This window comes from Zeus faber (assembly GCF_960531495.2).
Source record: "Zeus faber genome assembly, chromosome: 2".
In the NCBI taxonomy this organism is placed as follows: Eukaryota; Metazoa; Chordata; class Actinopteri; order Zeiformes; family Zeidae; genus Zeus; species Zeus faber.
In genome coordinates, this window is record NC_137189.1 from 51,634,767 (window position 1) to 51,654,539 (window position 19,773).

General features: G+C 53.2%; 1 protein-coding gene across 1 annotated transcript; it reads left to right on the forward strand.

Annotated features, from left to right (window-relative positions):
- Positions 1-1,380: 1,380 nt before the first annotated feature.
- Positions 1,381-19,317, forward strand: cep170bb (centrosomal protein 170Bb; the record flags this gene model as incomplete). The annotated part of the gene is made up of 17 exons (XM_080023974.1): positions 1,381-1,485; positions 5,085-5,174; positions 7,587-7,670; positions 7,831-7,884; positions 8,313-8,436; positions 8,980-9,450; positions 9,690-10,849; positions 12,669-12,845; positions 13,061-13,172; positions 13,267-15,000; positions 15,273-15,516; positions 15,645-15,795; positions 17,789-17,926; positions 18,096-18,184; positions 18,342-18,435; positions 18,959-19,010; positions 19,112-19,317. 17 exons carry the CDS (start codon positions 1,381-1,383, stop codon positions 19,315-19,317), a joined length of 5,085 nt encoding a protein of 1,694 aa, XP_079880100.1.
- Between the last annotated feature and the right edge of the window lie 456 nt (positions 19,318-19,773).

Consider the following 19,773-nt stretch of genomic DNA (forward strand, 5'->3'; position numbering starts at 1 on the left):
CCACCTTCCCTCCATTCTGTCTTTCCTTGTCCTCCACCTTCCCTCCATCATTCTGTCTTTCTCTGTCCCTCCTCCATCTTCCCTCCACCATCCTGTCTTTCCCTGTCCTCCACATTCCCTCCATCATTCTGTCTTTCCCTGTCCTCCACCTTCCCTCAATCATTCTGTCTCTCCCGTCCTCCACCTTCCCTCCATCATTCTGTCTTTCCCTGTCCCTCCCCCACCTTCCCTCTATCATCCTGTCTTTCCTTGTCCTCCACCTTCCCTCCATCATTATGTCTTTCTCTGTCCCTCCTCCACCTTCCCTCCATCACCCTGTCTTTCCCTGTCCTCCACCTTCCCTCCATCATCCTGTCTCCACAGTAGGTCAGGTTGTTTGTGTGACTTCCTGCGAGTGGATGTGCAGCAATGCATGATGGGATTGCTTCACCTGCTGTGGTCCTCCACCCTCACTGTACACAATATTAATAATGTAGTGTAGCCTGTACTCCACAAGATCTACATAATACATAGCACAGTACATATTATAGTATAGTATAGTATAGTACATATTATAGTATAGTACAATACATATTATAGTATAGTACATATTATAGTACGGTATAGTACATTGTATGCAGTAGTATAGTACATTGTATACAGGAGTATAGTACATAGTATAGTACATTGTATAGTACATATTATAGTATAGTACAATACATATTATAGTATAGTACATATTATAGTACGGTATAGTACATTGTATACAGTAGTATAGTACATTGTATACAGTAGTATAGTACATAGTATAGTACATTGTATAGTACATATTATAGTATAGTACAATACATATTATAGTATAGTACATATTATAGTAAAGTACATATTATAGTACAGTATAGTACATTGTATACAGTAGTATAGTACAGTAGTATAGTACATTGTATACAGTAGTATAGTACATAGTATAGCACATTGTATAGTACATATTATAGTATAGTACAATACATATTATAGTATAGTACATATTATAGTACAGTATAGTACATTGTATACAGTAGTATAGTACAGTAGTATAGTACATTGTATACAGTAGTATAGTACATAGTATAGCACATTGTATAGTACATATTATAGTATAGTACAATACATATTATAGTATAGTACATATTATAATAAAGTACATATTATAGTACAGTATAGTACATTGTATACAGTAGTATAGTACAGTAGTATAGTACATTGTATAATACATAGTATAGTACAGACTGACAGCCGACTCAGCTCTTATTCCACTGTTATGATGAAGTACTGCGTCCCCCTCGTCCCCCTCGTCCCCCTCGTCCCCCTCGTCCCCCTCGTCCCCAGGATGCTCTGGGGCGCTGCAGCCGCTCTGTCAACATGAGCGTGACGTCCTGGTTCCTGGTGAGCAGCTCGGGGACGAGGCACCGTCTCCCCAAGGAGCTGATCTTCGTGGGCCGCGAGGACTGTGAACTGATGCTGCAGGTGAGACGCTGGAGGGTGGAGACTGGAGGGTGGAGAGGTTCTGGTACCGGACCGGGCTGCAGGGTTCTAGAAGGATGCTTTCCCTAAATACTACAACAGCACATGAACATCCGCCACACCCCGCTACCACCACACCCCGCTACCACCACACCCCGCTACCACCACACCCCGCTACCACCACACCCCGCTACCACCACACCCCGCTACCACCACACCCCGCTATGCCACACCCTGCTACCGCCACACCCTGCTACCGCCACACACCCTGCTACCACCACAACCTGCTACCGCCACACCCTGCTACCGCCACACACCCTGCTACCGCCACACCCTGCTACCGCCACACACACTGCTACCGCCACACCCTGCTACCGCCACACACCCTGCTACCGCCACACACCCTGCTACCGCCACACCCTGCTACCGCCACACACCCTGCTACCACCACAACCTGCTACCGCCACACCCTGCTACCGCCACACACCCTGCTACCGCCACACCCTGCTACCGCCACACACACTGCTACCGCCACACCCTGCTACCGCCACACACCCTGCTACCGCCACACCCTGCTACCGCCACACACACTGCTACCGCCACACACCCTGCTACCGCCACCCCCCGCTACCGCCACACCCTGCTACCACCACACCCTGCTACCACCACACCCTGCTACCGCCACACCCTGCTACACCCTGCTACCGCCACACCCTGCTACCACCACACCCTGCTACCACCACACACCCCGCTACCACACCAACCTGCTACCGCCACACCCCTGCTACCGCCACACCCTGCTTCCACCACACACCCCGCTACCGCCACACACACCGCTACCGCCACACACCCTGCTACCGCCACACACCCTGCTACCACCACACACCCTGCTACCGCCACACCCTGCCACCACCACACCCTGCTACCACCACACACACCGCTACCGCCACACCCTGCTACCCCCACACCCTGCTACCGCCACACACACTGCTACCACCACACCCTGCTACCACCACACCCTGCTACCGCCACACACACTGCTACCACCACACCCTGCTACCACCACACCCTGCTACCACCACACACACCGCTACCGCCACACACACTGCTACCGCCACACCCTGCTACCACCACACCCTGCTACCACCACACACACCGCTACCGCCACACACACTGCTACCGCCACACCCTGCTACCACCACACCCTGCTACCGCCACACACCCTGCTACCGCCACACCCTGCTACCGCCACACCCTGCTACCACCACACACACCGCTACCGCCACACACCCTGCTACCACCACACACCCTGCTACCGCCACACCCTGCTACCACCACACACCCTGCTACCGCCACACACACTGCTACCGCCACACCCTGCTACCACCACACACCCTGCTACCGCCACACCCTGCTCCCACCACACACCCCGCTACCACCACAACCTGCTACCGCCACACCCCTGCTACCACCACACCCTGCTACCACCACACCCTGCTACCACCACACACACCGCTACCGCCACACCCTGCTACCACCACACCCTGCTACCACCACACACCCCGCTACCGCCACACCCTGCTACCCCCACACCCTGCTACCGCCACACACACTGCTACCACCACACCCTGCTACCACCACATCCTGCTCCCACCACACACCCCGCTACCACCACAACCTGCTACCGCCACACCCTGCTTCCACCACACACCCCGCTACCGCCACACACACCGCTACCGCCACACACCCTGCTACCACCACACCCTGCTACCGCCACACACACTGCTACCACCACACCCTGCTACCACCACACCCTGCTACCACCACACACACCGCTACCGCCACACACACTGCTACCGCCACACCCTGCTACCACCACACCCTGCTACCGCCACACACACTGCTACCGCCACACCCTGCTACCGCCACACCCTGCTACCACCACACACACCGCTACCGCCACACACACTGCTACCGCCACACCCTGCTACCACCACACACCCTGCTACCGCCACACCCTGCTACCACCACACACCCTGCTACCGCCACACACACTGCTACCGCCACACCCTGCTACCACCACACACCCTGCTACCGCCACACCCTGCTCCCACCACACACCCCGCTACCACCACAACCTGCTACCGCCACACCCCTGCTACCACCACACCCTGCTACCACCACACCCTGCTACCACCACACACACCGCTACCGCCACACCCTGCTACCACCACACCCTGCTACCACCACACACCCCGCTACCGCCACACCCTGCTACCCCCACACCCTGCTACCGCCACACACACTGCTACCACCACACCCTGCTACCACCACATCCTGCTCCCACCACACACCCCGCTACCACCACAACCTGCTACCGCCACACCCTGCTTCCACCACACACCCCGCTACCGCCACACACACCGCTACCGCCACACACCCTGCTACCAACACACCCTGCTACCACCACACACCCTGCTACCGCCACACACACCGCTACCACCACACACACCGCTACCGCCACACACACCGCTACCGCCACACACACTGCTACCGCCACACCCTGCTACCACCACACACCCTGCTACCGCCACACCCTGCTACCACCACACACCCTGCTACCGCCACACCCTGCTACCACCACACACCCTGCTACCACCACACCCTGCTACCACCACACACCCTGCTACCACCACACACACCGCTACCGCCACACCCTGCTACCACCACACACCCTGCTACCGCCACACCCTGCTACCACCACACACCCTGCTACAGCCACACCCTGCTACCACCACACACCCTGCTACCGCCACACCCTGCTACCACCACACACCCTGCTACCACCACACACACCGCTACCGCCACACACACCGCTACCGCCACACACACTGCTACCGCCACACCCTGCTACCGCCACACACACTGCTACCGCCACACCCTGCTACCACCACACACCCTGCTACCACCACAACCTGCTACCACCACAACCTGCTACCACCACACCCTGCTACCGCCACACACCCTGCTTCCGCCACATTCCGCTACCACCACACACCCTGCTACTACCGAACCACGAGTGACTGCTGACAGTGACTAGCATGGCACTCTCTGTGACCTATTTCATGTAATGACCTTGAAAATACTGTCATGTTAGATGTGTGATCTGTCTCTCTCTCTCCGTCTCATGTCTGGTACACACGTGGTACAGGGACCTCAAACAGTACTAACCCAGTACTACAGTACTAACCTAGTACTACAGTACTAACCTAGTACTACAGTACTAATGCAGTACTACAGTACTAACCTAGTACAACAGTACTAACCCAGTACTACAGTACTAACCTAGTACCCCACACAGTACTTAGATAATGGAGCTGATTGGCTGCTCGTGTTTTTCTGGCCGTTCCGTTCGGAGACTCTCTTGTGACTCACAGATGAACATTTGTTGTTGTTTACATTGTTGTTTACATTGTTGTTTACATTCAGAATGCTCTGCACAGTGTGACACTCCTCACGACACGCTGATGTCACAGCAGTTTTCTGCCTTGTTGGCGGGCTGGGATGTTTTTGTTGAATGAAGGGTTAATGTGTGTGCTCAGTCCCGCAGCGTGGACAAACAACATGCCGTCATCAACTACAACCCGGCCACGGACCAGCACCTGGTCAAGGACCTGGGAAGCCTCAACGGGGTAAGACCAGGACTGTCACACCACCTGCTACACCTTCACAGATAAAGGCTAATTCCACCACAAAACCCATGTGCAAATCCCTGAAGGAACCTTCGAAAGCTGGTGTCACAGGGTGAGCTGGCTGGAGCCCTGAGCGCGCTCCCTAGACTGTCTCCTAGCTCCCTAGACTGTCTCCTAGCTCCCTAGACTGTCTCCTACACAATCTTCTAGCTCCTGGATTTTCTCCTAGAATGTCTCCTCATACCAAAACTGGTTTTCTGGTTCCTAGACCTTCTCTGAGAGTTGTCTCCTAGTTTCCAGACCGTCTCCTAGATCATCTCCCTGCTTCATAGACTGTCTCCTTGCTTCCTTGACTGTCCTAGCTATATCTCTGGGACTGAAAAGCACCCACACTGTACACACAACGCTCCCACCCCTCCCACACTGCTCCCACACTGCACCCACACCGCACCCTCCATGCTCCCACACTGCACCCACACCGCACCCTCAATGCTCCCACACTGCACCCACACTGCAACCACAACTCTCCCACACTGCAACCACAACTCTCCCACACTGCACCCACACCACTCCCTCAACGCTCCCTCAATGCTCCCACACTGCACCCACAACACTCCCACAGCTCCCACACCGCTCCCACACTGCACCCACAACTCTCCCACACTGCACCCACACCATCCACGTCTCCTTGCTTCCTTGACTATGTCCTAGCTATATTCCTGGGACTGAAAAGCTCCCACACTGCACCCACACTGCTCCCACACTGCACCCACACTGTACCCACACTGCTCCCACACTGCACCCACACTGCACCCACACTGCACCCACACTGCACCCACACTACACCCACACTGTACCAACACTGCTCCCACACTGCACCCACACTGCTTCCACACTGCACCCACACTGCACGCACACTGCACCCACACCGCTCCCACACTGCACCCTGACTGCACCCACACTGCTCCCACACTGCACCCACACCATCCACGTCTCCTTGCTTCCTTGACTATGTCCTAGCTATATTTCTGGGACTGAAAAGCACCCACACTGCTCCCACACTGCTCCCACACTGCACCCACACTGCACCCACACTGCACCCACACTGCTCCCACACTGCTCCCACACTGCACCCACACTGCACCCACACCGCTCCCACACTGCACATACACCGCTCCCACACTGCACCCGCACCGCTCCCACACTGCACCCACACTGCACCCACACCGCTCCCACACCGCTCCCTCAACACTCCCACACCGCTCCCACACTGCACCCTGACTGCACCCACACTGCTCCCACACTGCACCCACACCATCCATGTCTCCTTGCTTCCTTGACTATGTCATAGCTATATTTCTGGGACTGAAAAGCACCCACACTGCACCCACACTGCTCCCACACTGCACCCACACTGCTCCCACACTGCACCCACACTGCACCCACACCGCTCCCACACTGCACCCACATCGCTCTCAGACTTTCTCTCAAATCTAAAAAGTATTTTTGAAAGGTTTTGACTTGTTGCTATTGATTGTTTATTATGTTTAACGTTGTGTTTTATAAAACTATTCGATCATTCTTATCCATTTTGTTAATTCCTTGTTTTAAGAAATCTGATCCTCAGCTGATCTGAAAATAATTTCGTTTATTGGAGTGTGTTGCTGTGCTGCCATGGTGATGGCGACACAGTGGGAATAATTTGCGCTTGACATGGAGCTGGTGTTTTTATTTTAGTGCTCGTCATCTTTCAGCATCATGATTAAATAGACAAAATGTTGTCAAACACAATTTGATCTAATATTTGATCATATATATTTGACATTATAATTTAAGATGAGAAATGGAAAAACATGTTCTAAAATGTCATCTTGTAGAATAAATTTGAGAAACCCAAGTCGTTTACTGTGTATTATTGTAATTTTGCTGATTCTTTGACAGGATTTTAAGATATTTTTACTGCTGTTGTGTAAAATTCCTCACATCATAATGGTAGTTATTGTTGAAGCAGATGACCTGGAGCTAAAGGAGCTGTTCTTCATCAGCCTTCAGTGTTTGTGTTATGCTGCTCCAGACGCATAAAGGTTGAAGGGAAAAAATGAAAAGATAAACATTTTTTTTCAATAAACAAAGAAATAATTGATCATGATCAAATCGACCCGACCACCTTCTGGAGCCGCGACGCTCCTGCCACCACGTGGCTGTGTGCGTGTGTGTTTTTTGTTTGTGTTTGTTTGTTTGTTTGTGTTTGTTTGTGTTTTTTGTTTCTTTGTTTGTTTGTGTTTGTGTTTTTTTGTTTGTTTGTGTTGTGTTTATTTGTGTGTTTGTTTGTTTGTGTTTCTTTGTGTTTGTTGTGTTCATTTGTTTGGTGTTTGTTTGTTTATGTGTTTGTTTGTTTATCTGTCTCCTCAGACCTTCGTGAACGACCTGCGGATCCCGGAGCAGAGCTACATCGCCCTCAAACTGTCTGACGTCGTGCGTTTTGGATACGATATCCTTCCCCTCGTGCCGTCTGACCCAAATATGCAGATTTATTTTCTGGCGTTAATGCGACGAGGTGGTGATGTCACCGCTGCACAACAAGCGTGTCATCACGATGAAGTGCTTTCCCCAGCGCGCACGTTGCCCTTTGACCTTGACTCCACCTTCACATCCTCACGTCTACGTTCTGGAGAAGAGCCAGCACCGGGTGCCGGAGGAGGCTCTGAAGGTGTGTGTGTGTGTGTGTGTGTGTGTGTGTGTGTGTGTGTGTGTGTGTGTGTGTGTGTGTGTGTGTGTGTGTGCGCAGCAGGGAGTTGACCCCTGAAGGCTTCATTTGCAGTGTTGTGTGTTTGTTGTGATGGAGACAAACCGTCATGTAACCTTGTTAATTCACGGGGGAAAGGGTGGTGCTGCACCAGCACTGGTTGACTGAGCAGTGCCAGTCAAAGGGCGACCACCAGGGAGTAGCACCGTGCTGACGGAGTAGCGCTGTGTGGGCGGGTTTCTCAGGTCTTCATGACGGAACATGGAGGTTTTGGGGGAAAGTGACTTCTATCGTCCAGATGAGATGATGAATAATACAAAACACGTCCTTTGTGACATGATGTGATACAAGCTGACTGACGTGTCACTGTCACACGCCCCCTGCTGGTCCAGCATGAGAAGTACACCAGCCAGCTGCAGATGGGGGTGAAGGTGACGGATGAGAAGAGAGAGAGAACAGAGGTGGAGGACAAGAGCCGACTGGACAAGATGGAGCGCAACAAGACTCAGAACCAGGGTGAGACGTCTGTCTGTCTGTCTGTCTGTCTGTCTGTCTGACTTACAGTTCAGCCCTCACCACTAAGTGTCTCTCTCTCACAGAGGCTCCGATGCCCGGCCCCACCCCTCTGTATGGTCAGCCATCTTGGTGGGGGGAGGAGGAAGTGGGCCGCAGGGACTGTCCTCCCCCAGGTCTGTTATACTCTAATATTCACTCCGTGGAGATGATAATTATTATTCATAATAATATTTATTATTTTGTATTTTTTTTTTATTTTATTTTTTTAATTATTAATTATTTTTATTTTTGTGACACAGCTCTGTGGAACGCTCTACTCTGATTGGCCAATAACAACAATCAGTTATTTCTTCATAACGAGCGCAGATCTGTGAATAAAACCTTGTTGAATTGAATTGATTGTGAGATGATTTTAAATCTGTATTCCGTCTCAAACGGTTCAGACAGTGTGAGGAGCAGGAAAACCACCGTCACAGTGATGGAGTGAAGACTTCATTTGAATAGAAATATGAAAATCAGTGCAGTGAACCTGTCTCCCTGCAGAGCTGCAGAAAGACGCCCTGGACGCCGAGGTCAACGGTTCTCTGTCCGTCTTCCCGTTCAACCGGGAGCCCAGTTACTTCGAGATCCCCACCAAGGACTTCCAGCCGCCGCCCAGAGGGGCCGAGCTCCACGAGATCCCCACCAAGGACACGGACGTGGCCCCGCCCGTCGCCCGGGCCCCGCCCTCCCCTCCCACGCCCACGCCCCCCGTGGTCCAGAGCCACGCCTCCTTCACCATCGAGTTCGACGACCACACGCCGGGGAAGATCAAGATCAAGGATCACGTGACCAAGTTCTCGTCGCGGCAGCGTAAGGCGCCCGCGGCGGCGGCGGCGGAGCTGATGGCGGCCCAGAGCAAGGTGGCGGATTGGCTGGTGCAGAGCGACGTCACCATGATGAGGAGACGGCCGACCTGCGAGGACGTTTACAGCACCAAGAGCGACCTCGCTGTGAACATCAAGACCCTCAAAGGTCAGAGGTCAAAGTTCAATAAAACTGCAATATTCATCCAGTTGAACTTCCTGTTTTGTCCAATAGAAAATGGAGGAGCAGTCGCTTGTTTTCACTCAGCTGAACGAGTAACGAATGTTTTTGTCCGCGTGGCAGCTTCAGTTTGAACGAAAATGTTCTTCATACCTGTGGTTTGAAGACGGGCGTGGTCAGACTGACGCAAAACAGAAAGGATTTCACCTTTTTTTTTCTGTTTCTAGGTCATCACCACGAAGACGGGACCCAAAGTGACTCTGAGGACCCGGTTCTGAAGGGGAGGAGTAAATCCCACCAGTCCGTCCAATCAGAGCAGTCCGAGCTGTCGCAGCAGACAGTCCAATCGGGGCGGTCGGATCGGACGGTCCAATCGGGGCGGTCGGATCGGACGGTCCAATCGGGACGGTCGGATCGGACGGTCCAATCGGGGCGGTCGGATCGGACGGTCCAATCGGGGCGGTCGGATCAAACGGTCCAATCGGGGAGGTCCCATCACGCCGTCCAGTCGGGTCAGCCGATCGGCTCGCAGTACTCCGGACCCGCCCCGGCTTCACCCGTGGCCCCCGAACGGCCCCTGTCCCGCAGCCCCCCGCCCTGCGAGCCCCCGCCCGGCCAGCAGGCCTTCATCATCGAGTTCTTCGACGACAACCCGCGCAAGAAGCGCTCACAGTCCTTCACCCATAGCCCCGCCCACGCCGACTCCTACTCCACCCTCAAAGCAAAGCTGGAGCGGCGGAAAGGGGGCGAGAGACCGGCGTCCATGCACGCCCATATCCCGCCCACGCAGCAGGTGACGGTACCGCTGAAGAGCCAAGGCCCCGGGGGCCACGGCCCCCAGCGCTCCGGCTCCCTGAAGAGGGAGAAGACAGAGGGGGAGGCGGCTTCCTGTCGCTCCTCCCCCGGCGCCGTCATCCGGCCGTTCGGCAGCGTGGGGAAGAAGTCGCAGCTGGTGCAGGACTTCACCGCCGAGTTCCTGAAGGGAGCTCCGCCCCCCACCGGGGACCAGACGTCCCCTCCCCCGATGTCGGCTCCGCCCGTCATGGTCACCGTCGACATTCCCTCCCCCCAACATTCCCTCCCGGCCCCCTCCTCCGTCTCCCGCCCTGCCTCCCCCCTTCGGCCCGTCTCCCATCCCCCCCTTACGGCCCCCGCGCCGTCCCGCCGAATCCTCGCCGCGCAGCTCCGCACCGCCTCTCCCATCCGCGCCTCGGGACCCCCGATGTCCCCCGCGGTGCCGCTGGGGGTCCGCACGGTGGACCCCAGGGCCTCGCAGAGATCCGGGAGGAACGAGGAGGACGACAGCCTCAGCGACGCGGGAACCTACACCATCGAGACGGAGTCCCAGGACCAGGAGGTGGAGGAGGCCCGCAACATGATCGACCAGGTCAGCTCCCAGAGGCCCCCCGGGGCCACTCCGATCCTTGTGGTTCTAGTCTGATCCGTGACAGCCCCGGTGATCAGGTCTCACCCTCAAGGCGTTAGGACGTGATAACGACCGTCTGGCTGCACATGATCCCACTTATTATACAGAATAAATGAACACCACCACCACCACCACCACCACCACCTTTTAAAAGAAATAACATAAACAAAAAGAATAAAAGAAACATAGGCACAATGCAGCACTACTACTACTACTACACATCTACTAATACTACAACTACTACACAACTATTCTACTACTACTATACAACTACCACTACTACTCTACTACTACACTACTGCTACTACTACTTCACTACTGCTACTACACTACTACTACTGCTACTACTACTACTACTATTCTACTACTGTTACTCCTACACTAATGCTACTACTACTACTACTACACTACCACTACTGCTACTACTACACAACTACTATTGCTGCTGCTACTACTACTACCACTACTCCGACTACGCTACTACCACTACTGTTGTTACTACTACTACTTTTGCTATTACTACCACTACTACTACTACTACTACTATTACTACTACTACTACTATTAATACTACTACAGCTACTACCACTACTACTATTACTACCACTAAGGCCACTATTACCAGCACTACTACTACTACTACTACTATTACTACCACTACCACTATTACTACCATTACTACTACTACTGCTACTACTACTGTATGATAGGGATACAACGGTACACAGTATGTTATGGAAGCGCTCGTTACGCCCCCTAGGGTTCGATACCCACAGGTGAAGCCTGGTATTAGGGTATGACAGTAGAGTTGCTGCAGCGTACGGGTGCAGTAAGTGCTGCTTCCTATTGAATCCACTGTTGCAGCTCCACCCACCACCCTGTCCAGCTTGTTGCAGCTCCACCCACCACGTCAGTCAGGTGGAGCCGCCAAGCATCTTTATATTTTTGTGTGAGTAGTGGAATTTATTATTTAAATTCAACTGCATGGCAACGCAGCCTCTTCCATAGAAACAAGATGAAAGGACATAGAAAGTAGTAAAGAGGGAATCAATCCAGTGTCCAGTGGCAACACAGCCCTGGGATGGGCGTGTCCCTCTCTAACTACTAAACTTCTCTTCAGACGCTTGTAGAGTGTGGCTTGTCGATGAACGAACCTCTGAAGGAACCGAGTCTCATTTTTTCCTTAAATGTAAAGATAGTGAAACCGTAGAGGTTACCATGACCCCAAAACCGTGATGCATACAAACCGTGAGCCCACTGTACCGTTGCATCCCTGCTGTGTGACAAACTATTTACCGTTATTAATGTTAAATCTTTACATGAATTGTGAAATGAGTCATGCTGAATGGCACGTTGGCCTTTTGATATCGATGTTGTCTCTTCCATTGTAGCTTCTATGTAGTGTCACTAGATGGCGCCGCCAGCTGGTGTTAGCATTAGCACGTGGGCGCGTGACAGGAGGGACGTGAAACCAGGAGGAGAACAGACAGGGTTCATTATTCAGAAATAACTGACCGCCGAGTGCTGCTATTTACCAATCAGAATCAATTTTTCCACTGAGCTGTGTAATAAAGAATGTCAATTCCAAAATTGTCCAAATCTGTCAGCGTTTCAAACCCTATGAGAGAAGTATTACCCGGTTTAGTGTGTTTACTCTTGAGGGAGAGAGAGAGAGAGAGAGAGAGAGAAAACTTGCTTTAGGGATGCACGATGCCTCCTGACCTTCGTCTCTCCTCCCTTCCTCCCGCTCCTCTTTCCCGCATGCTCTGTACCCCGACAGGTGTTCGGTGTCCTGGATTCTCCAGAGTATAGTGGTGTAAACGCAGGAGTTTATAGGCCTGTAATACATGATGGCAAGGATGAGCAGACTAGCCTGGCTAGCGATGCTAGCCTTGTGGATCCAGTGCATGGTTTTAATCCGGGCGCCGTCAGTGGCACCACAACAGGCCCCGTGCAGGTAAAAGACCGCAGCAGGGTCCAGTTTGAACTATGAAAACAGGATGAACTCCATAGCATGCCCCATTTCCAATGCACGTCTTCCATTTCGTTTATTTCCTGTGTTTCTCATTTGCTTCATCGATGACATTTTGTTTTATTTGCCATGTTTTCATCCAAGTGCCAGTGATGTGTCTCCTGTTCATTTTGTTGAGCTGACACCGGTTTGTGCACCAGGTTCCTTCTGCTGCAGCTCTGGAGGGACCCAAATGGGTTTCCCGTTGGGCCAGCCTGGCAGATGGCTACGCAGAGGCCGGTTCGACTCCACCACAAGTTGAAGCTCTAGAGGGTGAGTTAGTGAAATAATCCGGAAAGGTCAGAGGTCAGGGCCCCGGATAATTTAATGCATTAATGCCTCATTTTATTGGGTCTTTTTTTTGTAGATTTGCACTTAATGAGCCGATCGCTGGCGAGTCACAGCTATGACTCTGAGTCGGAGTCCAGCCACAGCTCTCGGACCAAGAGGCTTTTACCCCAAGTTCCCAAAGGGGACAAGTTGGACGGCTCCACGCCCAGCATCCTAATCCGCCACGATCCTCATCCGGATCAGGAAGCCCTGAACCGAGCCTCCAGTCTGTCCCGCCCGCAGGAAAGTACCCAGCTGCTGGGGGTTCAGGACGACGTGGACCCGGACAGCCTGAGCGACGCTAGTCGCTCCGATGACGGATTGGTCCGGGAGCGGGCTAAGGAGAACCGGGCATGGGTCGGAGCTTATGCTGCAGTTTCGTCTCCTGGAGATGTTGGACCTCCGGTCGGGGGTCATGACAAGGTGTCTCCTTCTGCCAAATCCACCTCCTTCTACATCGGTTCTGAAGATGGTCCGGGCAAACAGGACCAGGCCCGGAGCCCGGGGCTGCCTGAGAGGGGCAGAGAACCTCCAGCCAAAACTCCTCCCACCACCGTTCTGATCCGACACCTCAGTGGCCACGAACCACGAAGGACGGGCGTGAAGCCAAACAGCTCCGCCCCTAACCTCCAGACGCAGGACAAGGACTCGGTCCCCACCAGAGATGGAGGCGGAGCCTTGGTCAGGCAGGAGAGCTTCACAAAGGAGCGACCCAGCGAGGCAGCGCAGATGAAGAAGCTCCCTCACATCTCCAGCCACCCGTCCATCCGGGACCTGGAGCAGAGACGGGAGGTCGTCCAGGACATGCAGCCCTTCCTGAAGGACCCGGAGGGGACGCTCTCCTCTCTGGACAGCAGGTTCCATTCCTCCGGTTCGGGTCGCAGCTCAAAGAAAGGAGGTTCTTCGAGCCACGTGGACGACTCGCTGTCGGGGGAATCCGACGTGGACACGGCGAGCACGGTCAGCCAGGTCAGCAACAAAAACACAGCGCTCACCTCTGCCACCAAGAAGCGCCCGGCCATTAGCAGCCTCCAGAAGGAGAAGTCGTCCTCCAGTCCGTCCATCCAGGAGAAGGGGCGACAACTCACTGCCCGGGAGAGGCTGTCCGAGAAGAGGCGGGGCCAAGCGGGGGGTGACGCGCCCGGGAAGGCGGAGGCCACCAAGCGCTTCCAGATGCGTCGCAGCGGGGGAAACCGCGGCTCTCTGGACCTGTCGGAAGGCTCGGGACAGCACTGGACCGAAACCGTGTCCTCTGACCACGAGGCCGTTCCTCGCACATCAAGCCGCAGCAAGAAACCGGTCGCCCCCCTCCAGAAAGAAGACGACGGAAAGACCGCCAAGACGGCAGCGCAGCAGGTGCTGATGCGCTCCAACAGCCTCTCTGCACCACGCCCGACCCGGGCGTCCATGCTGCGTCGAGCTCGTCTTGGCGAGGCGTCCGATAACGAAGGCACCGAGACGGATCGCGGCTCCCAGAACTCAGACATCGCCGCGGCGCCGTCCAAAGCGTCCTCGGAGGGGAAGAAGCTGTCCAGGCTGGACATCCTGGCTATGCCCAGGAAGAGAACCGGCTCCTTCACGGCCCCCAGCGACAGCGAGGCCCCCTCCGCCGGGCGGAGCGCTCTCTCCGGTCGCACCGCAGAGTCCGTCGTCCCGACCAGGAAGACGTCGGTGGGCGACGCCAGGCAGGCGGCTTCCAGAGGGTCTGGAACTCCAGCGAAACAGCCTCTGAGCAGAACCAGGCCCAGTGGGGCAAAATACCCTGGAGCAGGTTGGTAGTGCCAGTCATCAGCTCCATATCACCGTACGAGAGTTTGTCCTCAAACCAGTGCTTGACCAATGCTCTTCTTGCACTGTTCAGAGTCCATCATAGTTAGACATTACATTCTGGATATGAACACACATGTTGTGGTGGTCCGTCTCACACTGTACCATGTAGGGAGGGATGTAGTTTTAAATTCCACTAATGGCCGACAGGATGGGTGTGTGCAGCAGTGATTTGGAACCAGGATGAACCAGGTTTCTTGTATCATTCTATGCCAGGCGCCCGTCGCAGGCAGAAGGGCGCCGACTACTCCTCTTCCTCCGATGAAGAGTACGAGACCAGCCCCGGCTCCTCCAAAACCAAACGCCCCGCCCACCCCGCCGCCTCCACCCAGCACGCCCGCGGACAGAGGACAGCCGCGTCCCGCTCAAAGTCCGTCTCCGTGGAGACGGAGGAGGATGAGGTCCAGAATGAGGTGGATCCGTACCAGAACTGGACCACGCACAGCGCAGAGATCGCAAAGTACAGCACCAAGATATTAATATGAATAATAACAGAGTGCAAAGTGTTTCTGGTGCCATACTACTGTATATTATTCATCTTTATCCATGGTGTTGTATGTTGTGTGTTCTGTGTGTTTTGTTGAGCAGGCTGAGCCACGACCTGGCCAAGGACCTGGCCATCCTGGCCCGGGAGATCCACGACGTGGCGGGGGATGGAGACCCTCCAGCAGGGGGCGCCGCCACCTCCCCTGCCTCCACACCCACCACGCCTGCCTCCACCATCTCTGCCCGGGAAGAGGTGGGCAGCATGCCCATACACACACACACACACACACACAGAATGGTTTCCAACCTGGGTCCGAGCACCACAGGCCTCCAACGTGTTATCAGATCATTTGTTAAAATACACACATTATGAATCCATTTAGCAAGCTGCCTTTCTGCATTCTGCTTCATATCTACCATTTATAAAGCATGAAAACTCATCTAAATAAACCGTCTAAATGGTAAATGTCCAACTGAGCAAAGTGTTCTCTTCCGTTAGACACACCACCGTGCCCTCCAGTGGACCCTTGGGGGCCCGACAGTTAGAACCGCTGTTGGATTCAGTGTAAAGTAGCTTCAGGAGGGGGATGTAGCAGTTGTAGCTCTGCTTCTCTGGGGGTCCCCTCTGTCAGAGAACTTCCTGAAAACATCTTATTAACATGATTTACTTTCCAGAAAAGCGCTTTAGACATGTCCTCTTTATCAAGCCTTGTGCTTAGAAAGGATCCGTCTTCCTCGTTGCTGTCATTAACGTCCTGGTTCCAGGTGAATCTCATCATTTCTCTGCTCTCCTGCACAGCGGCCATTTCCATACTGTCGGGGGGGTCCGCCATCTAAGGTGTCTATGACTCATCGGTCTCGCTGACCTCTGATTGGATCCCCACCTCTGCCCTTCATCTCCCCCTCCCTATGTCACCCAGCACTCCTGCCTCACTGGGTTGTTATAGCGTGGGATGTGGGCGTGGTTATGTTGCATGGGCGTGGTGTGCATATGTGATCTGGGCCGATTTTATGCAACAGGGAACGATACGTCTTGGATTATATATGGTACTGCACTGTATGAAGTAGTGGCTCGAGGTTTTAATGGTTTCCATTTTGTTTTGGAGAAGGTAATCCGAGTGGGAGATTACAACCAAACAGTTGAATTGGGTCGTTGATCTGAAGTCTCACGCTCGTCCAAGGCTTGAAATGTTGGGTTGTGAAGGTTTTTTTAATCCTCAAACCAAGACGGCCCGATGCAAACCAAGTCCACGTCTCCACTCTGCAGAGCTCTGAGAGGAAGGGTTTAACAACAGTTGGTCCTGGACCATGAATGAACCGGAGTTCATGGAGTTCATGGAGTTCACGGAGTTCATGGAGTTCACGGAGCTCGTGAAGTTCACGGAGCTCGTGAAGTTCACGGAGCTCGTGAAGTTCACGGAGCTCGTGAAGTTCACGGAGCTCGTGAAGTTCCTTTGGGCCTGAAACTGTTGAAATCTTCACACCTGAAACATGCTTCTGCCAACGCACATGTGAACGGCTTTGTGTAAGGACGCAGAGCAGAGGTTTCTGGGTAATCATACCACCACACCTCCAAAATCTCCAGTAAAATGCTGAGCATCAACATTCTGATTGGTTGATCAGGGAAGGAGACGCCAAACAGGAACTAAAACACACAGATGGATCTTCAAAACATCAGAAAAACAGTTCTTCTGTTCCCTATACGTTGTGGTTTGGTCAAAAGCACGGCGCCCTCTAGTGCCCATTAACTACGTATATTTGCAGAATCTGAGACACAGAAGCATGTTTGGGCGTTCCCTTTCGGTATTGGCCGTATCCCAGCTATACTAAAACTCACTGCATACGATACTCTCCACCATGAAAACTGCATGTTGACCTGGGTGCATGTCTTCATACAGCACGGCTCTGACTGGCCACTAGCCCAGTATAACCACTGTTCTGACCTCGCTAACCCAGGATAACCACTGTTCTGACCTCACTAACCCAGTATAACCACTGTTCTGACCTCACTAGCCCAGTATAACCACTGTTCTGACCTCACTAGCCCCAGTATAACTACTGTGTTTGGACTTCACTTTACTCGCTAGCTCAGTTCGGACTAGCCCAGGATAACCAGTAGGCTTGCACATCATTAGCCCAGTTCTGACCTCGCTAGCCAAGTCTAAACAGTTTCCCTATGGACAGTCAGGGTCGCTGTGGTTTCCCCTCAAACATTCAGGCCTGTTGTGACTCTACTCTCTTTCCAGTTGGTCCAACATATCCCTGAGGCCAGTTTAAACTACCAGAAGGTTCCGCCAGGTCGTACCGCTGTCTTGGACTTGGACGCAAACATGAATGAGGCAGAGCCCGGCTCTACTCAGCGCCGTCCGTGGAACCGCCAAGAGGTCACTGTCCCGTTTCTTTAACCCTCAGTGTGACAGTAGGAAGCTATCGACGGCTGCCGTGGTGAACCGGTGCCGTTAGTTTTAGTGTGCTGGGAAGAGCTTAAGGATGATGCTTGTGACCCGCTCTCTGCTTCCTGGGTTCTGACTGTTTCCCTGTTGGTTCCTTCAGGTGATTCTGGACAACCTGATGTTGAACCCCGTGTCCCAGCTGTCACAGGCCATCCGGGAGAACACGGAACAACTGGCGGAGAAGATGAAGTGAGGAACCTCCCGTAACCCACACATAGTTTACTGCTGCAGCACCAACACGGTGCTCAGGTCATGAGCAGTACCGTTCACACATAGTAGCATGAGCGTTAGCACTGACTTTACTGTGGTGAACCTGGGGGCTGAGGCTGTGTCACGCCGTGTGCAGGGTCCTGTTCCACAACAAGGTGGAGGTCTGGGAAGAGATCGAGGCCAAGATCAACGCCGAGAACGAAGTCCCACTCCTGAAAACCTCCAATAAGGTGCAGGAACATGCACCACATCCAAAAGAAACGCCCTAAAATGATGTTGACACTAGGGCTGCAGCCATTAGTCGGTTGATCGATTTGTTGGCAACTATCGCATTCATCTCCCACTATTTTGAAAACCGATTCATCGTTTTGAGTCGTTTCAAATTCTCTGATTCTAGTTTGTTAAATGTGAATGTTGTGCTTTCTTTAGTCCTGTATGACATGAAACTGAATATCTCTGGGTTGTGGACAAAACAAGACGTTTGAGGGCGTCGCTGTGGGATTTGGGAAACTGTGATCAACACTTTTCAGCATTTTCTGACATTTTATAGACAAAACAAATCATCGATGACTCGAGAAAATAATCAGTCCAAAGACTGTCGCCTGTCATTTGGGAGAAACAGTTCTGTGTAACTCAGACATTTAGTTTAATTTGATGTTAAAAATGTGGTGACATCCAGAGCTTTTACTGGGGCCGGTGAAGGACCCGGCGGACATTTTGTAGATCGAACTGACTTGAGTTTCTCTGCGACAGGAAATTACCTCCATCCTGAAGGAGCTGAGGAGAGTCCAGCGGCAGCTGGAAGGTAAATGGAGTTTGGACGGGATCCGAAACGTCACTTCCTGTTTTATCTGATACCAACGGTTGACGAGATTGACTCTTCGTGTCCTTTCTGTGTTGCCATAGTGATCAACACCATCGTGGAGCCGAGCGGCATCCGGGCCGGTGTCCTGGCCTCGCCCTCCCTCAGCCAAACCCGAGCTTCGCCGCGGGAGAGGAAGCCCCCCGGCAGGACCCCGGGTCCCCGCGGAGGTCCCCTGGCGGCTAACGCCAACGAAAGCGCCAAACGACCCGGGGCCCGGGGAACCGACGGGGGCCACCACGTGGCCTGAGGGGCCGGCGTGGCCCCCGGGGATCCGAACTGTGCGTTCACAGGAAGCAACCATCTCTCTGACGAAGGACTTGATAGGACATGGGGCCGTGCGGTGTGGCGCCCGGACCTCCACCCGGACCTCCACCCGGACCTCCAGCACCTCCAGCGCCTGCGAGCTTCCTGTGGAGGAAGACGCCGGTTTGCGATGTTGCTTCCACGTGAGCGCACACGTCTTCAGTAACACCATCATCTGTGATAAACAAGAGCAACAACTATTTAACCAAGAACCACTGGTAGAAAACGATGCTTCCACGTTGCCTAAGCTGCGTTAGAGGGACACTCTGGCTTTTTGGGGGAAATTTGCTTATTTATTGTAGTTATAATTTATAGTACTTTGGAATGTAGCTGCATTTAAAACTAAGATCCTGTCTTTATGTATTTATTTCAACTTGTCACCAAGACGCAAGACGCTTTG